The sequence below is a fragment of the Megalops cyprinoides genome, chromosome 1 (assembly GCF_013368585.1).
Source record: "Megalops cyprinoides isolate fMegCyp1 chromosome 1, fMegCyp1.pri, whole genome shotgun sequence".
Taxonomy (NCBI): domain Eukaryota; kingdom Metazoa; phylum Chordata; class Actinopteri; order Elopiformes; family Megalopidae; genus Megalops; species Megalops cyprinoides.
The window spans coordinates 48,106,614-48,124,762 of NC_050583.1; the positions used below are offsets into that span (position 1 = coordinate 48,106,614).

The window sequence follows — 18,149 nt, forward strand, 5'->3', positions numbered from 1 at the left end:
TGAGGACTTGTGTGTTTTTTCAGTCAGTTGTACCTTCAGACGATAAGTACATTTTTGATCATGTGTTTCCATGCTGTGCCTCTAGATGGTGCTAAAGGACCTTAGTTTTACTTTACTGGATTTGTGGTTCCTTATTCTCTTCTGCAATGAGATGCTTGAAAATGCAGAGACTTAATAAAGGACAGCAGCCTGTCAGTTCATTTGTGAGAGACACAGTGACATGTTGTTCATGTAAAAAAACAATGGTGAACTTTGATTGGCCTCACACATTTTTCAAGGTGTGTGTGTGCTTGTTTCTGGCTGTGCATATGCGTAAGTGTGTGTCTTATGTGTGTGTGTGTGTGTGTGTGTGTGTGTGTGTGTGTGTGTGTGTGTGTGTGTTTGTGTGTGTGTGTGTGTGAGAGAGTATGTGTTTGTTTGCATGTGTGTGTGTTTATGTATGGTTTGTGAGGCTGCCCCACATGGGTTCTCAGCTGTGCTCCTTCTTTCCTGTGAAGCAGCCAATCAAATGTGGAGTCCATCCAGCCTTTCTCGGTCTCCGTGGAAACGGCAGATTTAACTTCCCGGATGCTGTGGTTCCAGGGTTCTAAAATAGAAAGAGGAGGAAAACACTGAATGAGCCACTTAGGGTGTCTGCGGGCTGCGGTCTTAAAAACAGAGTGACAGGATTAGGGGTACATTAGGGGAGGCCCATTGGAACACAGAGTGCTGAACATCTTTCCCTGGACGTCCCGCAGTCTCACAGAAGGAGATTAACATTCATTTCACTCTGGCTGAGTCTCCTCTTCCACACCAGCCTTACAGAGCCAGTTTACACAGCAAACATCACAACAACTCTGTTCTGTGTAACCGCGAGACAAGAGTCCTCAAAGCACACCTTATAGTACAACAAAATATAGCAAACTGCAATCATTCTAACCTGTATAACATCACTAAAAACACTAGATGAAGATGTTTGTGGGGACTCTCAGCATTCAGTAATAAAAACTCTAAAATTGGAATGACATGCTCAAATCCCCACCTCCACCCCCTTTCTGACATGGTCTTTCAATTAGACAGAGGCTTATTGTGTCCGAGCATAAAGAAGTGACCAATTATTCCATCCGTGAGCGGCTGGGGTCAGAGACGGCCCCGGGTAATTTGCACACGGCCGCTGAGCAACACTGCGACAGCCGGTTAATTAGATGAAGCCTGCATGTGACAGTGACCTGACCCTTGGAAACTCTCAGGCTCCCAGGACAGGGATGACAATGCGCACGCAAAGCCAGAGACGAAATGGTCTGTTTCTCTGGGCTGGGGAGAACACTGGGAACGGAAACACCACTCCCACTGCCTATTGGTAAAGATGTCCCTCCCAGCTGCACCTTTTCTGTATCTTTCTTGTTCTTTGTGGGGTCTCCTTGCTATATCCGTGCTCAGATGTTCTGTGTTAGACACCTAGTGAGAGTGGATGTGGACAGAGAAGGTGCATATTGCTCTGTAACAGCATGGCTGGACTGACCCAGACAGGGGGGTAGAAAGAGGGAGAGAAACGTTATAGTTGTATATCAACTTTATCTTAAGTTCAAAAAAGAATTAAAACGTATGCACAGAATGAAACAAGTAAACTAAAAATGTCTCATGACCAGACAGGAAATGAAATTTTAAAAAAGAGCAAGAGAGGAAGTCAGATAGAGAGGAATCTTCAGATCTTTTGAGAGAGAGAGATAGAGAGAGTGAGTGAGAAAGGCAAGAGCCTGCCAAGTGTTGTGCTGTGAGCCCTGTTTCAGCGGGGGATGTCCTGAAGTTTACAGAGATGGAGAGAAAGAGGAGGAGTGAAGAGAGAGAGGGAAACAATGCCAGAGAGAGGAGGGAGAGGGAGGGAGGGTGAGGGAGGGAGGCTACGCCAGGGGAGGCCAGACGCTAGTCAGGAGCCTGGCTGCCGGAAAAGCAAGTCCAAAAAGACGGTTCAGAGAGAAAAGAATTAGAAGAGAAAAGAGGAGAAGACAGGAGGCATACAGGACAGGACGAGAAAGGAAGTATTGGGTTGCAATGGGACCATTGGAGAGGAGGGGGTAGCAAACGTAAGCGAACGGGCCAGAGAGGAGCCTGAGAGCTAGGGCAGGGAAACAGTGTCAGGGTGAGATCCCCTGCGGGACAGACTGAGGGACTGACAGACCCAGGAGAACGACCAGGCTTGCGTCTCCTCGGGAACCTGGGGGACAGTTGGGATGCGGTCGTGGGCCAACAGGAGCTTGGCGCTATGACCTCACCGAGGGGCGGGACCAGGGTGGGGTCCATGAGGATGGCTCGCTCTGTGTTCTGCTGGAAGGGCGGGGTCATAGAGGAGAGGCCCGCCCCCCAACACCATCCCTGGCGCAGGTGAGTCCCGGACCTCAGTGTCTCCTCCTCCATCAGACTGTGCATCCGTCTGGCCAGAGGGCAGGCACTGGGGACTGGGGTATTGATCATGTTATCAGAGAACGCACCCGGGAAAAGGTAAATTAAGGTCTCTAAGGTCATAGAAGAACAGGCCCCAGCTAGACTGGCGGGGGGGGGGGGGGGGGGGGGGGGGGGGGGTGTTGGAGTGGGGGGGGGGTCTCACCAGAAAGATGTGTCCTCACAACTCAGCCTGATCAGTTTACTGAGATGGAGCAGCTGGTGGCCAACCTGAATGTCCAGCTGGGGTCCTAGGTAATCTCATAAAATGACAGTTCATTTCAGCAAGATCCTGTGTGATGTTCACGGAAAGGCCACTATGCCAAAGAAAACAACTGATGTATTTTGTGGGATGTAGGACGTGTGTTTTTTTTTTCTTTTTCACCATCTGATGTGGATCAAATGTTCTCTATCTCTGTCTCTCTCCCCCTCCTTCTTCCTCGCCAATCTCGTATCCCTCTCTCCCCCACCCCCTCCCTCCTTCTTTCCCCTGCTCCCATGTCCTCCTTCTTCTCTCTCTTCCCCTCTTCCCTCTCTCTCTTACCTTTCTCTCTTCGCCCCCCCCCCCCCCCCCACCCCCCTCTTTCTCTCCCCCTTTTTCTATCCCTTCTTTCCTCTCTCTCTTTCCCTCTTTCTCCCCCTCTCTCAGGGAGAGGCCTCCGCGGGCGGCCGTAGACTCTGACCTGGACCGCGAGCTGAGTGAGCTCTTGGGCCTGGGCAGCACCGACACCCTGACCAACGGCAGCAAGGCTGACCTGGAGGCTGCCAAGCGGCTGGCCAAGAGGCTCTTCACCCGTGACGGCTTCAGGAAGTCCGACGTGGCCAAGCAGCTCAGCAGGAAGTGAGGCTCTGCCGCCGGTCTGTGTCAGTGGACTGTTCCCCCCAGGGTCCCTGACCTCCCCCCTGTTGGTCTCTGAATGAGCTTTGTGCTCATTGCTAACCAGTGTGGCTCTCTCTGTCCATCTGACAGTGGTTATTGTGTCCATTCCTATCTGTACTTCTTTCTGTGCCTGGGTGGACAGCTCCTGCATTTCAGACAGTGTAACTTTTTTTTGTTTGTCTTTTTGTGCCCATACTGAGTGGCTCGAATCTCTCAGTTTGTCTGAATTGTTTTTTGTGTCAATTCTGACTGGCTTGAATCTCTCAGTTTGTCTGTGAACAGTTTTTTGTGTCTGTTCAGATGAACTCGAGTCTCTCTACTTGTCTCTGACTGGACAGATTCTACATTCCAAGCAGTGCAAATGCTTCTGTTTCTGAGCGTCTTCTGCATGCTCATCGCTAAACGAGAAACCCTCTCTGCCGGTCTCTCAGCTGACAGCGTGCATTCGTACATGCTCGCCTGTCAGTGTTCCTGCCCCTCTCAAAGCCTGGCCTACTTATTTGCGTCAAGGCCCGCTCTGTCTCCCCGCTGGCGGCGTCCCGGGACAGTCGGAGGGACGGAGGGCTCTGTGATGTCGCAGATGAAACAGAATGCAGGATGAGAGGCCTCTTTAGCGCCGGCCGTCGCCCAGGGAATCAGGGCACCGAGCCCCCTGCTGCTCCCCAGCACTGACTGACAGGCAGCCAGAGAGCCGCTTTGAAGGCAGGGCCTAAAGCTGACACCTCTCTCTCTCTCTCTCTCTCTCTCTCTCTCTCTCTCTCTCTCTCTCCCTCGATCCCTGGTCCCACTCTGCTCTCAGTAATGACTTCAGCCGCATGGTCGCGGAGGAGTACCTGCGCTTCTTCAACTTCACAGGCCTGCCACTGGACCGGGCCTTACGGTGAGAGTCTGAGTGTTCCTCCTATTTCACCGCAGTAAAAGGAAAACCATCCAGCAAATACAGACAAACATGCTGGTGACTCAGCTCCAGTACATCAAATGTGTGTTCAGGTCCTTTTCCTCTACTTTTTGTACAGTCAAATTCCAACTTTTTAGGTCTACTACAGCTGGATTACTTTCCTTCATTTAGCCCACCATCACATTGTATGTGTACACGGTAATGAAGGAAACACTACCCTCTAGTGGCTGTTGGCGGGAAAGCATACTGATTATGCTGAATTGGGCAGGTGTTTCACAAAAAAATATGCGAGTTTGAGTGCAAAGGAATCTGATTTGTGTGTGTTTATTCAGTGTATGCTACTGTATCACCTCTATCCCTTTTGTGTTTCAGGGCCTTCCTGAGGGAGTTCGCCCTCATGGGAGAAACGCAGGAACGAGAACGAGTGCTATCCCACTTCTCCAGGAGGTACCTCCAATGCAATCCCAGCTCTACCCTGTCTGAAGGTGAGAGAGTGTTGCTCTATGTGTGTGAGAATGTGTGTAAGAGTGTAAATAGTCTCTGAGAGAGAGAGAGAGAGAGAGAGAGAGAGAGAGAGAGAGAGAGAGAGGGAGGGAGAGAAAATTTGTAGCAGCTCCAGTCCTGCACTCATGCTTTTTTTAGTATAACTTTCCACTGATTCAGAAGAAGAATTCAAATTCAAATTCAGATTCAGTTTAATTTTGTTCAACTGTCACTCATTATTCATAAAAAGGTGATTTTACTGTGTAAACACATAATGATGATGGTGGGTAAGAACTGTAATTTCAATATAAATGACCAAGGAACTGATTTTATGGAAGCCCCTCTGTGTCCTCCAGGTTTTGGTTGGCTGTCATGTAATCTGTAGTTACTGACGTCTGATCACAGTAGCAGGGATGTTCTGCTTCTTAATGTCCAGACTGTAGTCAGTTGGGCTTGTGTTTGCTAGTGCTAGTTTATGCTTTGTGTCTCGAACATGGTAGAGATACTCGGGAAGTATGTCTTTACAGCCTGATGGTAATCATATTCATTCTCTGCTTTAGTGTCATAATTTGGTTTGGGTTTTTGGTAAAATTCTAGTTTTTGGTTTTTGATTTGCCTCTTGACCTTTAGCTGTCATTTTGAACATTTTATTCTCAAAAGCTAGAATCCTGCCCTGCCTGTATTATTCTGTGTCTTTCAAATTTTTACTTGCCATACATTTCTTTAGAATTCAGCATGCTAGGCTTCTGTTGTGCGCTTGTCTTCATTATGGTTCTGCCGACTTAAGGACCTTCTGCCTCACTGCTGTGTGCTACAATGGACTGCATGATCCTGTTTAAATGTTTGTATCAGGTGCATTTTACGCATTTCTGTATGGTGAAGGGTCCTTGAGACTTTTACATGCTAATAGATCACCTCCATACCATAGATGCGCATTACGTTGATGCTTTGATGGAAGTAGGCATAATCCAAGGCATGCTCCAGTATGGTACTGTGTGAGTTAGTTTTATCTCCCGCGCATATGGACATTTGTTAGGGGAATAGTCTTATTTTTGCCAGGGTCCATTTCTGACAGTAATGATTCAGTGCCCGTATCCACTGCCTCCTTCCAGGTCATCTGGATAGGGCAAGAATTCTGCGTCCTACAGATGGCTTCAGCAGGATAACATTGTACTGAGATTGTAGCCCTGACTACAGATTTTCACACACATTACATTTATTTGGCAGACACTCATCCAGAGCAACTTCCAGCTCAAAAGAGCAGAACTGTAACCATTGAAGCTGAATGAGCTACAGTGTCACACCAGGCTAACAACACTCTCAAACACACAGTGACACACACAGTGCCACACTTTACCCTTCCACCGCTTTGGAGAATTTTATATCAGTGTCTTTACTCCCTAACAGTAGAAAAGGCTTCTTGGAAGTAAACCAGGTGAAGAGCATTCTTTTTGTTTTGATGTTGTTTGATGGGTGTTTTCATTTGCTTGGGTGTGTATGCTGACCCGTTTCCCTCTGTCTTCTTCCTCTTTCAGACAGCGTTCACACCCTGACCTGCGCCCTGATGCTGCTCAACACTGATCTGCATGGTCATGTGAGTATCTGAACGAGAGAGAGAGAGAGGGGAGAGACAGCAAGTGAGAGAGAATTCAAATTCAAATAAGCTTTATTGGCATGACCACACAGATGTACAGTATCGCCAAAGCAATTTTCACATAATATATGGAATTTCACATCAATATATTTCACATAATATGTGAAAATTGCTTTGGCAATACTGTACATCTGTGTGGTCCTGGCAAGCTTGTTTGAATTTGAGAGAGAGAGGCAGAGACAGAGAGGGAGGGAGAGAGAGAGACAGAGAGGGAGTGGGGGGGGTTGGAATGCACTCCTGGATTTTAAGCAAGAACCCGTCAATTGTAGTGTCAGGTTGTGAGGCGTTGTGGCGGGTGTGGTAGGGGGATATTGTAGGAGGAAGGGGCTTGACACAGGGAAGGGGAATTTAAAATAAAATCGGGGAGAGAAGCAGAGAGTGATCTGAACAATTCATGCTCCTGTTGGTGTAGTCATCTGGGGAAATCAGCCACAAACAAATCGCTAGCTTGTCCCAGCTCTGGTCTCCAGGGTCCCAGTGAAGCTCCGGCTCAAACAGGCATAAATCCAACACTCTGCCGCAGCTCCAACGTATGAAACACTCCAGGTCCCCCCTTTCCCCCCTTTTATTCCACTGCAAATCTAGGACATCCTCGGGTGGTGGGTGAGATGTGAAGGAAAGCAGATGATTAATTGGGATGGTGAACTGCTGGTTGGCTGGAAAACCCGGCCTCTCAGGAGCGGAGCTGGGTCTGTTCTGGCCTCTGGGTTATGGCATCTTTGCTCCTGAATAATTCAGGAGAGGTTCACCCTGTCTTGTTTGCTTAATGAATCCAGCGCTTATGCCTGGTTGCAGAAAAGATGCTGTGTTCTGAGGAGACACGGTACAGATGTCACAGAGGCTTTGGGGGTGTGGCAAGCCCAGGTGTGTGTGAGGTTTGGAGGCGAAGGTGACAGTGTGGGGTCGGGACAGGGGGCGGGGATTTGGGCAGCACTGGTGACTGTCTCTGCTCCCATCTGCAGAACATTGGCAAGAGGATGTCCTGCCTGCAGTTCATGGGGAATCTGGAAGGGCTGAACGATGGGCAGGACTTCCCCAAGGAGCTTCTCAAGGTCAGTCACTGTGGAGCACACACACACATACACACACATACACACACACACACACACACACACACACACACACACACACCCACATACATACTCATAGTGAAATTTCCTGCATGACTGTGGGTAGACCGTAATCCACACCCTATCTTGGTGAACTTTGAACTGGTCATGGAAATTTTTCTTGATTGCTGTGTCACATTGAATGAAACTTTGGGCCAGTTGACTGTCACCTTAATCCAAATGAGAGCGAACTTTGCAAATGTTAGGCAAATTTTTGCAAAACAGTAAAGACAATTCTATACAAGTGTCACAAAAATCATTTCATCAAGTACATTAATTGTCAAATTTTGAAAAAAAAAAAAAACTGAAGCATTTGGTCCCAGCTGACAGAGATTGCTACCATAACTGTGAATCCCTTCTGCATGTGTCCAAAATCTTTTTGCACATTTATTAAATTGGCAATTAGTCCTCATACGTGCGCAAGAGGTCACTTCTGGGTGGGCGTTTGCAAGAGTGAGGTCAAATATGAGGTCAAGAACCTTAGAGATCAATGGGGCTTGAAGCCAGTGCAGCTCCACAGCAGAGCCTGGTCAAAGGTAAGGAGATGTGGAGGGAACGTCATTGGTCAAAAAAACCACTGTAAGTGTGCCAGAGGGGGGCCAATATAACTATGTGTGCTGCAGTCCCCAGCAAGGGAGTTCTTACCCACATTCCCATAATTGGGCCATATGACACAGAGCATCTAATTACACTGCTTGATGTGTTGCACTTGAACATTGTGCCACCAGCAAAGAGAAGGCACATGAGGCCTAATATGTCACACGTTGTACAGTTTTTTCTCGCTTAAACGCATGTTCTGAAACACTGGCTAGAGTCTCGAAACAGTGAGTGCAACCCCACGACAGCAATGCATTTCCTCAGAACACTGCATCATTTCTGATTGCTTTCGTGCAAAATGCAAATGTAAGGCGCAGTTTTGCAAAACAGCTAACACACATCTCCGCAGGAGACACAGAAATCAACTAAGTCTTAGTCAAAATGAATTATATTGTTTTTAGTCAAATTTTATCACTCTCATATTAATTTATACCCCTCATTCAAATCTTCTCTTGTAACATGGTTCAATCAGCAATCAACACACTAATACTTACGTGAGGCTACAAGGATATGCATGGTATTTTTGAAAAATTGAAAACATTTGTTTCGTTTTGGCATTTTGGAGGCTGTGTGCAATATTTGTGTCTGCTGCGGGAAGAGAGCTGATGAGGTCAAAATTATGTGCTAGTTTGGGAAGGTGTCATCTTTCACCAATCTGCTACTCCCAGGCAATGCCTTGCTCCTCACTGTCGAGGACAAACAGAACTCCTTAAACCACATTCCCTCTTCGTCAACCTCATTGGGGGGGCGGGGGGGGCCATCTCTGCCTCGAGGCAGAAGGTCTATACCCACCAGGCTGAAGGCCAAATCTAACTGCTGGATGCAGTGAACTGCTGTCTGAGAGGATATTGCAGAAGAATGGTGCAGGGGAAATGCCTTTTCCCCCACGTTGTGTCGGGAGCGACAATGTGATGTGGATGAAAATACGTCACCAAAAAATATGTGACAGACTGGACGGCCAGTGACACTTTATGTTATGGAGAAGTTTACCTTTTTAGATTTTCTTTTACACTGCAGCAGCTTGGAACTCCTTTTTTGACTTTTTGCATGTATGTTGTATAAGGTAATGACGTTTGTAATATACAGTAGCATTGTTTTGCTTTATGTATATGACTGTTTCATTTTACTGTACAGTGCTGAAAGGAGCATAATTTGGGAAACCCATTCCCCAATAAAACTGTGCTGAGAATCTTGTGTGGCAGCATCATCATTAACAGAAACCCTTTATGTATACAGAATATATACAGCATATCTTTGAACACGAGTATCAATAAGCTATAAGGCAAAGGAAAAGGCATTCAATTTGACTGTTATACTGACACTCTTTGTGCAGTATTTTGGGTGCCTTTCTTTAGATTTCTTTAGATGAAGATAAAGAGAGTTATGTGACACTGTTGTATTGATGGACTTACATGCAGTTGGAACATGCATTAAACCGTTTGCGCATTTCAGGGCCTTTCACAGCTGGATTGTGTTGGTTTGCCAAGCCAGATATGCTGTTGTGGAGTGCTGCACTCACTGGTTTGAGAATGTGTATTGTGTTTCAGGAAATCTGCTTAAGCAATTGAATATTACTGTAATCATATGGGACAATGTTGCATTCCACCACTCCTGTCAGGCTACTAAATGGTTTGTGATAATGCATTTTCTCCCACCCCACGACTTTCCATTTCTTAGTCCTGTTGAGGAATTCTTCTCTTCGTGGAGGTAGAAGGTATATGGCCACCATCCAGGTGACCAGATGTCCCTCCTTGATGCAGTCAACGTTCGTTGTGTTACTGAAGGAGATTTTCTCCTCTTTGCATCGTGAGGGAAAGCATCTGATGTGATGTTAATGAGAACATGTGCACTGCACAGTAAAGTATTTGTTTTTCCTTTTCGACCTTGCTTTGTTTTCACAGAAATACAGATGGTTTTCTCTAGTCAGCTTGCGATATTTTATTTATATTATTTATATTTTATGGTACATTGATACTTGTAGTTAGCATTTGTTTTGGCCATGGCTTAATGATTCATAGAAAGAACTTTCTGTGAGATCACAGGTGATGCTGTTTTGGCTGGGGTTATTTGATTTCGCAGCATTTTCATTTTTGCAAATGAAACGTGTCATTTTCGCAAATGCGATTCCATTTTAGGGGGCTGTGTTAGCTATTTTATAAAAGTGGTTTCTGTTTGGAGAAAGGTGTGTATGCCACCGATGAAAAAGGGTGAAGTAATCTGACACTTTGACGCATTCTGTGATAGGTGTGCCTATCTGAGTGAGATGACCAATCAGGACTGGCAGTGTTTCAGAGGCTCAATTTGATTCGCGCCTTGTACATTTTTTTTGTTTCTGTATATGCATCTTTGCCCCATGATTGCACGTGTGTTTGATTGTGTGTGTACGGGTATGGGATGTGTGCGTTTGCTGTGTTTATATATGGGTCTGTGTTTATGCTTCCTTTCTGTGTGCATGTTTGTATGTACATCTGAGTGTCAATGCACATGTCTTTGTCTTTCTGTCTTTTGTTTGTTTGTGTGTGTATGCTTCCTTTCTGTGTGTGTGTGTGTGTGTGTCCGTCTGTCTGTGTGTATGAATGTGTCTGTGTGTGTGTGTGTGTGTGTGTGTGTGTGTGTGTGTCTGTCTGTCTGTCCGTCTGTCTGTGTGTATGAATGTGTCTGTGTGTGTATGTGTGTGTATGTGTGTGTGTGTGTGAGTGTATGTGTGAGTGTGTGTGTGTGTGTGTGTGTGTGTGTGTGTGTGTGTGTGTGTATGTGTGTGTGTGTGTGTGTGCGTGTGTGTGTGTGTGTGTGTGTGTGTGTGTGTGTGTGTGTGTGTGTGTGTGTGTGTGTTGCTGCTGAATAGCTGGTTCCTGCCTGTGTTGCTGTGTCCGGCAGGGCCACCAGTCAGCCAGGCCAGCTGGCGGGAGCCCTCTGCTCTCAGAGCACTGATCTCATAGCTGAACAGCAGCCAAGCAGCAACAACCAGCCTGGCTCTGTGTGAGCGCTGTCGCTCCGTGGGACCAGCAGGTGTCACTGTGCCCTCAGAGGCTCCACTCTGTCGAGGCTTTTGATACGATGTTCCTTTAAAAAGCCAGAGGCAGGTTTCAAATCAGGATGACTATCATCGACAGTTCTGTGGGTGAGGAACTGAGATTTGTCGGTTGGGTCCATTTCGCTTTAGTTCTGGTAATCCAGCGAGCTCTAAAGATGTATTCACACCTCCATCGTAGAGACAGCCGAAGGGAATGACTGATTCGATTCTGTGTGACACTGTTATTGTGAAGAGGGGAGTTTCAATGCTACTGAACATTCACCAACATCACAGTATTATTCTCATCAATATAAAGAGATACCAGCTACCTGTTTCACTGTGGGTTTAAGGTATACAGCAAGAGAGCTCATAATAAGCCCATTGACCTGGGGTTACTGTTTATTAATGCATGATTAAAAAAAACACCAGAAAGGGTCTTTTTAATCACTCTCACCTCCCACTATCTCTCCCTCTCTCTCTTTTGTTCTCACTCTCTCTCTCTCTTTCCCCCTAGGCGTCCGTTATGTTTTCCTATCTCTCGCGTCATGCCTCTAAACACTTTCACCTCCCACTCTCACCTTCTCTCTCTCTCTCTCTTCTCCTGCCACCCGCTCTCTATCCATCTCTCCATCACACGGAACACTCAGCTCTCCCACTCTTTTCTCCTCCCCATTGTCTTCCATATCGTTCCATTGACTCTCTCAACAAAATGTTTCTCTCTCCTGTCTCTCCCTGCTTTTTGTACCAGATGCTTTTCTTTCCTGTTTTCTTTTTTTTCCCGTACCTCTCACTCTCCCTCTCTTTCTTCCATGCCCTGATAGTTCAGTGGTTTTGCCAGTTACTGCTTTATTCAGCTCTCCAGCACAGCTGCCTGGAATCTAACAAAAATGACCAACTTGTGTTTCCCCTTCAGGCAAATTCAGTTAAGTATTCATAGCATACTGTTGCAGGATGCTCCCTCTATCTCTCTCTCTCCCCCCCTCCCTCCCCCCCCCCCCCCCCCCTCTCTCTCTCTCCCTCCCTCTCCCTCTCTCTATTTCCATCATAGCCAGCCCCCTCATGCTGCTCATTCTCTCTCTCTCTCTCTCTCTCTTTCTTTCTTTCTTTCTCTCCCTCTGTCCTTCTCTTTCTGTCTCTCTTTTTTTTACTTCTACTCTCAGTCTAATTCAGATTCTTTCTTTGTCGTGAAGTAAATTTGTGCTCTGCATATAAGCAGTTAAACATACAGAAAAACAGAAATGCACTGGTTCAGAGGAAAGAACAAATCAATATTTCTTTGAACAAAAAAGTGGCATTAAGAAAACCTGAGGACAACCATAAATAACAGATTCGAGGTGTTAAATGAGGTGCTGTTTTGTCTTTTTCCCTCAGGCTGTTGCAAGGTGGGGTGGGGGTTGCCAGGTCTACTCCCCTCTCAGGAGGATGGGAAGAATGATGTGCTCTCTATCCTCTCTTTTTCTGTCCCTCAGTTTTTCTCACCTGAAAAAGGAAAAGTAATGCATTCGACATACAACATTAACTCAATGCTGAAATCTAAACCATAACGAAGATAACCTATAAATAAGTCACAGGTGTGTCACGCACCTGTGTCATGTACAGATGTACACATGTATGACAAAATCTACCTGTAGTTTCCACTTTTTTAAATGCATATTTATTGCATGTACTCATTTAATGGGGCATGATATATTTTTTTTATATAATCTACATACATTAACATGAATGTAACTGGCAACTAAGCAATTGACTGTTGTGTATAGAAATCAGTATATTTTGCCATAGTGAAAATACACGCCTTAATTTTGTATTGATGTCTTTACGTTTTCCTAAGGGCTTGGTAATGTTCTGAGGGGCTCGGCTGCAGCTGTAGGAGATCAGTACTGATACATGTCCAATTTGCACTGAATGGAAAGACTGGAATTCGCAAACTCCTGCACTCCTGGACAGGATTTCATTTTTTTATAGATATAAAATACATTAACGTTTCATTGTTAGCATGTGTAAAATAAAAAGAGTGTGAATCTGCAATTAACCTTTGGGAAGAGAGCAATATTGTGCACTGTGGTTATAAGGCTTGGTGAAATGGCATTTGATTAGATTGTCAGTCATTACTATAGGAATGCTTTCTGTTGTCCATGAAAAAAGTGTGTTTTGCAGGTTATGTAGCTGCAAATATGGGGCACATGACCTCACATCAGGCAGCATGCTCTGCATTTGATTTAGAGATCAGGGAAATACAGTTCTGCTGTTGCAGTGAGATTCCTCTTACTCGGTCAGCATTGCACCCAGTGTACTAATCACATTTTGCATAGAAGCTGCAGCAGACAGGCAGGTCTGTGGGTTGTTTATGGAACTGAACATGCAAATATCGATGCCTATATGAGAGGCCTGTGTGAGTTCACCCGTTTGTGTGTGTATGTTTATGTGTGTGTGTGTGTGTGTGTGTGTGTCTGATGACATGCTTGATACTCATTGAAAACAGGCTTTGAGGTTGATTGGCTGATTAGGTGATGTGTATATGCTCATAGATGTTAGAGACACCTTTTCTTAGATTTGCATGGTACAGTGGCCTACTCTTGTATGGCACAGTAAGAGAAAACTACTTTTTATTAATTTTTATTATTATTTAATCCCCACTCTAGTGGGTAGCTGGCGCTAAAGAAGACGCTCCTGTACATTCTTGAATTTACACGCTTAAATGACCATCTCCAGAAGTACAGCTCCCGAAAATTACGTCGTGGGACCGCTCACAGGGCGCAGTCAGGGTAGCAGGGCAGGATGATGAGATTTTTTTTGGCAACCCCTTCATCTCCTCTGGCCCTGGATTGATTATCTTGTGACGTCATGCCACACTCTGAAGTGGCTTAAAGGAGAATGAGGCCCCTTGTCCTCAGGACCTGCTGTGTATGCTGTGTGCGAGTTCAAGCAGAGTCATCAGTCAGTGCCAGCTGGTCCAGCTGTTCTGAATACCGATCTTTACGTGACCCCTGGACATACTGTATAACCTAATCTGTTTGGCCTAGCAATGCTTTGCTACAGGTAAGCACAGACAAAGGTGTGTTTGTGCTCATATTTTGATTAAGCTGTTTGACATTATTTCTTTATTATCAGCCCCTTCAACACCATTGGTCCAAGTGTCTATTCAGTTTAATTGGGCCCCGTTGAACAAATATTTCCTGTTAATCAATAAAGTGGGATAACTGTTTCTGTTAATAATGCATAGATGTAAGCAATCCACATAGTATCTGTGACCCAGAGAAAGCAGCTGTTTGTTTTAAAGCGATGTCTGTCTGTCTGGTTGTCTGTATAAGTGGGAGGGTGTGGGATATATCTGGAATCTTTTCATCAAAGGAGTCTCTTTGTTTTCTGAGGAAAGACAGCATTCCTTTTGGCTTCATTTCATCCTTGAACGTGGCTGCTGATCCTGGCCTCTTGTTCTCGGCCCGTCTTGTTTAAGAGTAACCCCTGTAGCCGCATCTTCCATTAGCAGAGCAGAGGCTTTCAGACGAGCCAGAGCCCCTGTGTGTGCCTGCGTGCAGTATGTGTGTGTGCGTGTGCGTGCGTGTGTGTGCGTGTGTGTGTGTGTGTGCGTGTGTGTGTGTGTGTGTGTGTGTGTGTGTGTGTGTGTGTGTGTGTGCGTGTGTGTGTGTGTGTGCGTGTGCGTGTGCGTGTGTGTGTGTGTAAGTTGCATATATTTGTGTGAATCTTTGGGTGTGGTTGGGTGCATGTATGTGTATGTCTGTGTGTTTAGTGTGTGTGTCTGTATTTGCATATGTTTTGTGTGTCTGCATATATGTGTATGTGTGCATGTATATGCATGTGTGCTGTGTGTGTGTATATGTGTGTGTCTGTCTGTGTATCTGTATATGTGTGTGTATATGTGAGAGAAGGATACTGAATCCTCAGCTTGGGCCAGCTCCCTGTGTCATCACTCAGGGCTAAAAGAACAGGGTCATGTTTGAATGAGGTGAGTGTGGGGAGCCTCTGCCTCCGTCAGCAGAGTGACCATATCCTGCTCCCTCACCCGTGTCACATCCGAAACAGAGAGGCAGGGACAGAGTCCTTTCCGCTTTTTCAGAGCAGCTCTGAGATGAGCCTCTCTATGAGCTCACAAACTACTGTCTGGAGATGTGTATTTGAGCTTTTGGTTGTTATTTCATTGAAATTTTACATTTTGCTGTCACTTGCAAATCTGTTTGGAGACAGTCACACATGCAAACTGTAACCCAGGTCATTTTTATTCAACTGCAGCAGTAGAAAATCGTAGCTTGCTCACATTTTGTGCTGGACAGGACAGTGCTGGGGCTGTAAGCTCCTAATGATTCTCGACTGTAACACCCTGCCTTTTCAGTACAGAGAGAGGGACCTGCTTCTCACCTCTGTCACTCATGCTGAAACATTATTGGTGGGTGGGCGGTTTTAACCCTGGGTGACTGTAACCTGATGTGGCATGGCAAAGCTGTGATTGGTCATTGGAAAAGGGTAATACAGACCTGTGCTGCTCACATATGCAGGGAGGTAAAAGGGCAGAAGAACAGTTAATGAGACACCAGCAGGTTCTTGGTTCAGAAACCAGAGCTGACAATGAAGTTGTGGCAGTATGTGAGGGGCTTAACCATATTTGTTTCAGGTAACAGCACATTTTCCTAAATGCCCTACATAAAGGTGTCATCCAGCTAAAAAGGTAAAGTACAGATACAGCGACTGTTGTAATGTGGGGAGTTATCAGGAGGTCTCATCACAGCAGCTCCAGGGCTCTGCCCAGCTCCCACAGATGGCAGGTTGATCTTGTGTGTGGTGAAGAAGCAAGAGTAGGTATAGAATTACTGGATCAGGCATGTCCACCTAGACCAAGGCTACAGGGCTTGCAGGCTTTTTCATTTTAGCCATGATCTTGATTCACTTAATAAGTCCCACTCCTGGTTCCCCAAGCTGGGAACTGCTCAAATGCATCCCTCCAGGACCAGAGCTGAGTAGCAGTAGCCTTGGCTTTATGGTAACTTTACTGTTGAATGTGTGCATGCAGGTGGTGGTGGCTTGATTTAGATTTAAAATGGAATCCATATCTCTGTTAGAGGCAGCTCTGATTGCAGGGCTATGAGTGGACATGTCCTTTGTGAGTGTGTCCATATGGGATTCCAACGGGACAGGGCAGACGGTGTTTTTGTATAAAAGTGCAAGACCGGTCTGGTAATCCTTTATTAATGTGGAGACCTCCCATGTATTTTTTGCCTTCCCACGATGCACCTCTGTGCCCTTCATCCTTCCATTCCTTGCTGTGCGGCAGCGGGTCAGAACCCTGCTTCCTGCCATAAATGTGCAATGCATGAGGAATGTGGTGGAAGGGTGGATCTCCCCGTCGTGCCTCGTCTCCGTGCTACGAGCAGGGATTAGCTGACACCCTGTCACTCTGACCTGCCATCGATCTGTCAGCTCCATGACTGACAGCCCCATTAAGAGCCTTGCCAGCCAAAAGTCCCAGATTTTTGTAATGAAATGCATGAGCTTGTCCACGTAGCTCATCCTTAAATCAATATTGCTGTTTCCCTTTGCAAAGGTGTCTTACAGGCTGGTGTCTGTGTATTTAAGGACCTTCAGCCCTATGGTCCGTATTCTTCCCCCAGAGAGCAGTCATGGTAATGCATTCCAAATCATGTTGCGGTCATGTTCACTTTTGTGCTAATTTTTTTTCTATTATGAAAAACCCGTGTACGTGTGCATCTCCAGATCACCCAGCCGGTGTCTGAAATACAATTTCGGCACGCTGCGCCCCCCAGTTCATTTCCCCGCGCCTCTCTCAATCCTGATTCCTTCCTCAGCATACCTCTCTCCTACCTATAGAGAGACAAGTGCTGAATGATAATTAGCATCCACAGGAAGGTGGTAGAGGAGGGCGAGGAGGGTGGGGGGTGCGGGGGGGGGGGGTGGATTGAGAGGCTGTGATTCGCCACTCAGACAGAGAGAGGAGGAGAGAGATGCGAATGGAGGGAGTGAGGGAGGTAGAGAGAGAGAGAAAGAGAGAGAGAGAGAGAGCTACAGCGAGCGAGCGAGCAGTCTCCCCCCCATCAGGTCTCTTTTTCGCTGTGATTCAGGCGCTTCTTCATCCGCAGCAGGGAAAAAAAAAAGAAAGAAGGGCGACGGCTTTGAAGGGACGACGGAGAAAGAAAAAGGGCCAAGCGACAAGGACGGAGTGGCTCTTTGTTCTCCGCGGAAAGAGAAGCAGGAGGACGACGCTGACGCAGTAGCAGGCGAAACAAGTGCACATCCACCAAAAAAAATTAAATCAAAAAAGGAAACGAGTCCGCTTTTTTTAACGCACCCTCTCCTCCGAAGAGAGATTTGGAAGGTCCAAGAGGAACTCGGACGGACCATACTGGATTTACTGCTCTTCGGAGATACTGAGGTGCCAATCAGATGCCTCGATTCGACGGAGAGAGTGTCCATCTTGAAGTGAGAGCAACAGGATATACGCGCGTTTACCGTGGACTGGAACGCTAGCCTTCCGCTATACCTGCTTCCCTTGCAGCATTGACATTTCTGTTTTTTTCTGTTTTTACCAGGAATCCCAGTGTGCCAATTGTTTTGATTTTTTTCATAATTTTTGTTTTTTTAATTTATTTTTTTTTGGTGTGTTTTTTCTGGGAGACATGACGCAATATCAAGAGGGATTTTGGAATCTCTGCTTGTGAGTGGGCGGAAGCCTCTCTCTCCTTCTGTGCAGGCTCTGTGTGTGTTTAAGTCTGTGTGTGCACGCGTGTATATGCTTGCGTGTTTGTGTGTGTGAGCTTGCCTTTGCAAGTATTCATTTCTAGGGATTTCCAGCGTTTTCTGCTTGTTTGGTTCGTCAGCTGTGCTTTTCACACCATTACGGAAGTGTAGCTATCCATCTGTGAGTGTGCGCGTGTGTATTTGTGTGTGTGTATCAGTCTCGTTATTTGCCTGTGGAATGGCCACAGGTGTATAGGAGCAGTTTGCACCTCCAGGTGGGACTGGAATACTTCACCGTGGGGTGTAGGGAGACATCGGGACGGACAGTACTGTGGCTGCTGGGGGTGCGAGCGTTTGGCACCCTTTCCTAAACACACTTCCACACAGAG

At 46.3% G+C, this 18,149-nt stretch overlaps 1 protein-coding gene across 5 annotated transcripts in view; it reads left to right on the forward strand.

The window, feature by feature from the left end:
- Window positions 1–18,149, forward strand: part of LOC118794047 (PH and SEC7 domain-containing protein 1-like) — a 59,794-nt gene that overhangs the window by 25,840 nt on the left and 15,805 nt on the right. For 4 of the 5 annotated variants that reach the window (XM_036552208.1, XM_036552187.1, XM_036552195.1 and 1 more), the window contains 5 exons: window positions 3,068–3,259; window positions 4,098–4,178; window positions 4,569–4,681; window positions 6,215–6,273; window positions 7,296–7,385. In XM_036552208.1, the coding sequence (XP_036408101.1) occupies window positions 3,068–3,259; window positions 4,098–4,178; window positions 4,569–4,681; window positions 6,215–6,273; window positions 7,296–7,385 (535 nt within the window). Of the gene's footprint in view, window positions 1–2,179; window positions 2,362–3,067; window positions 3,260–4,097; window positions 4,179–4,568; window positions 4,682–6,214; window positions 6,274–7,295; window positions 7,386–18,149 lie in introns of those variants that run through there. The other variant, XM_036552215.1, reaches the window with a different exon arrangement.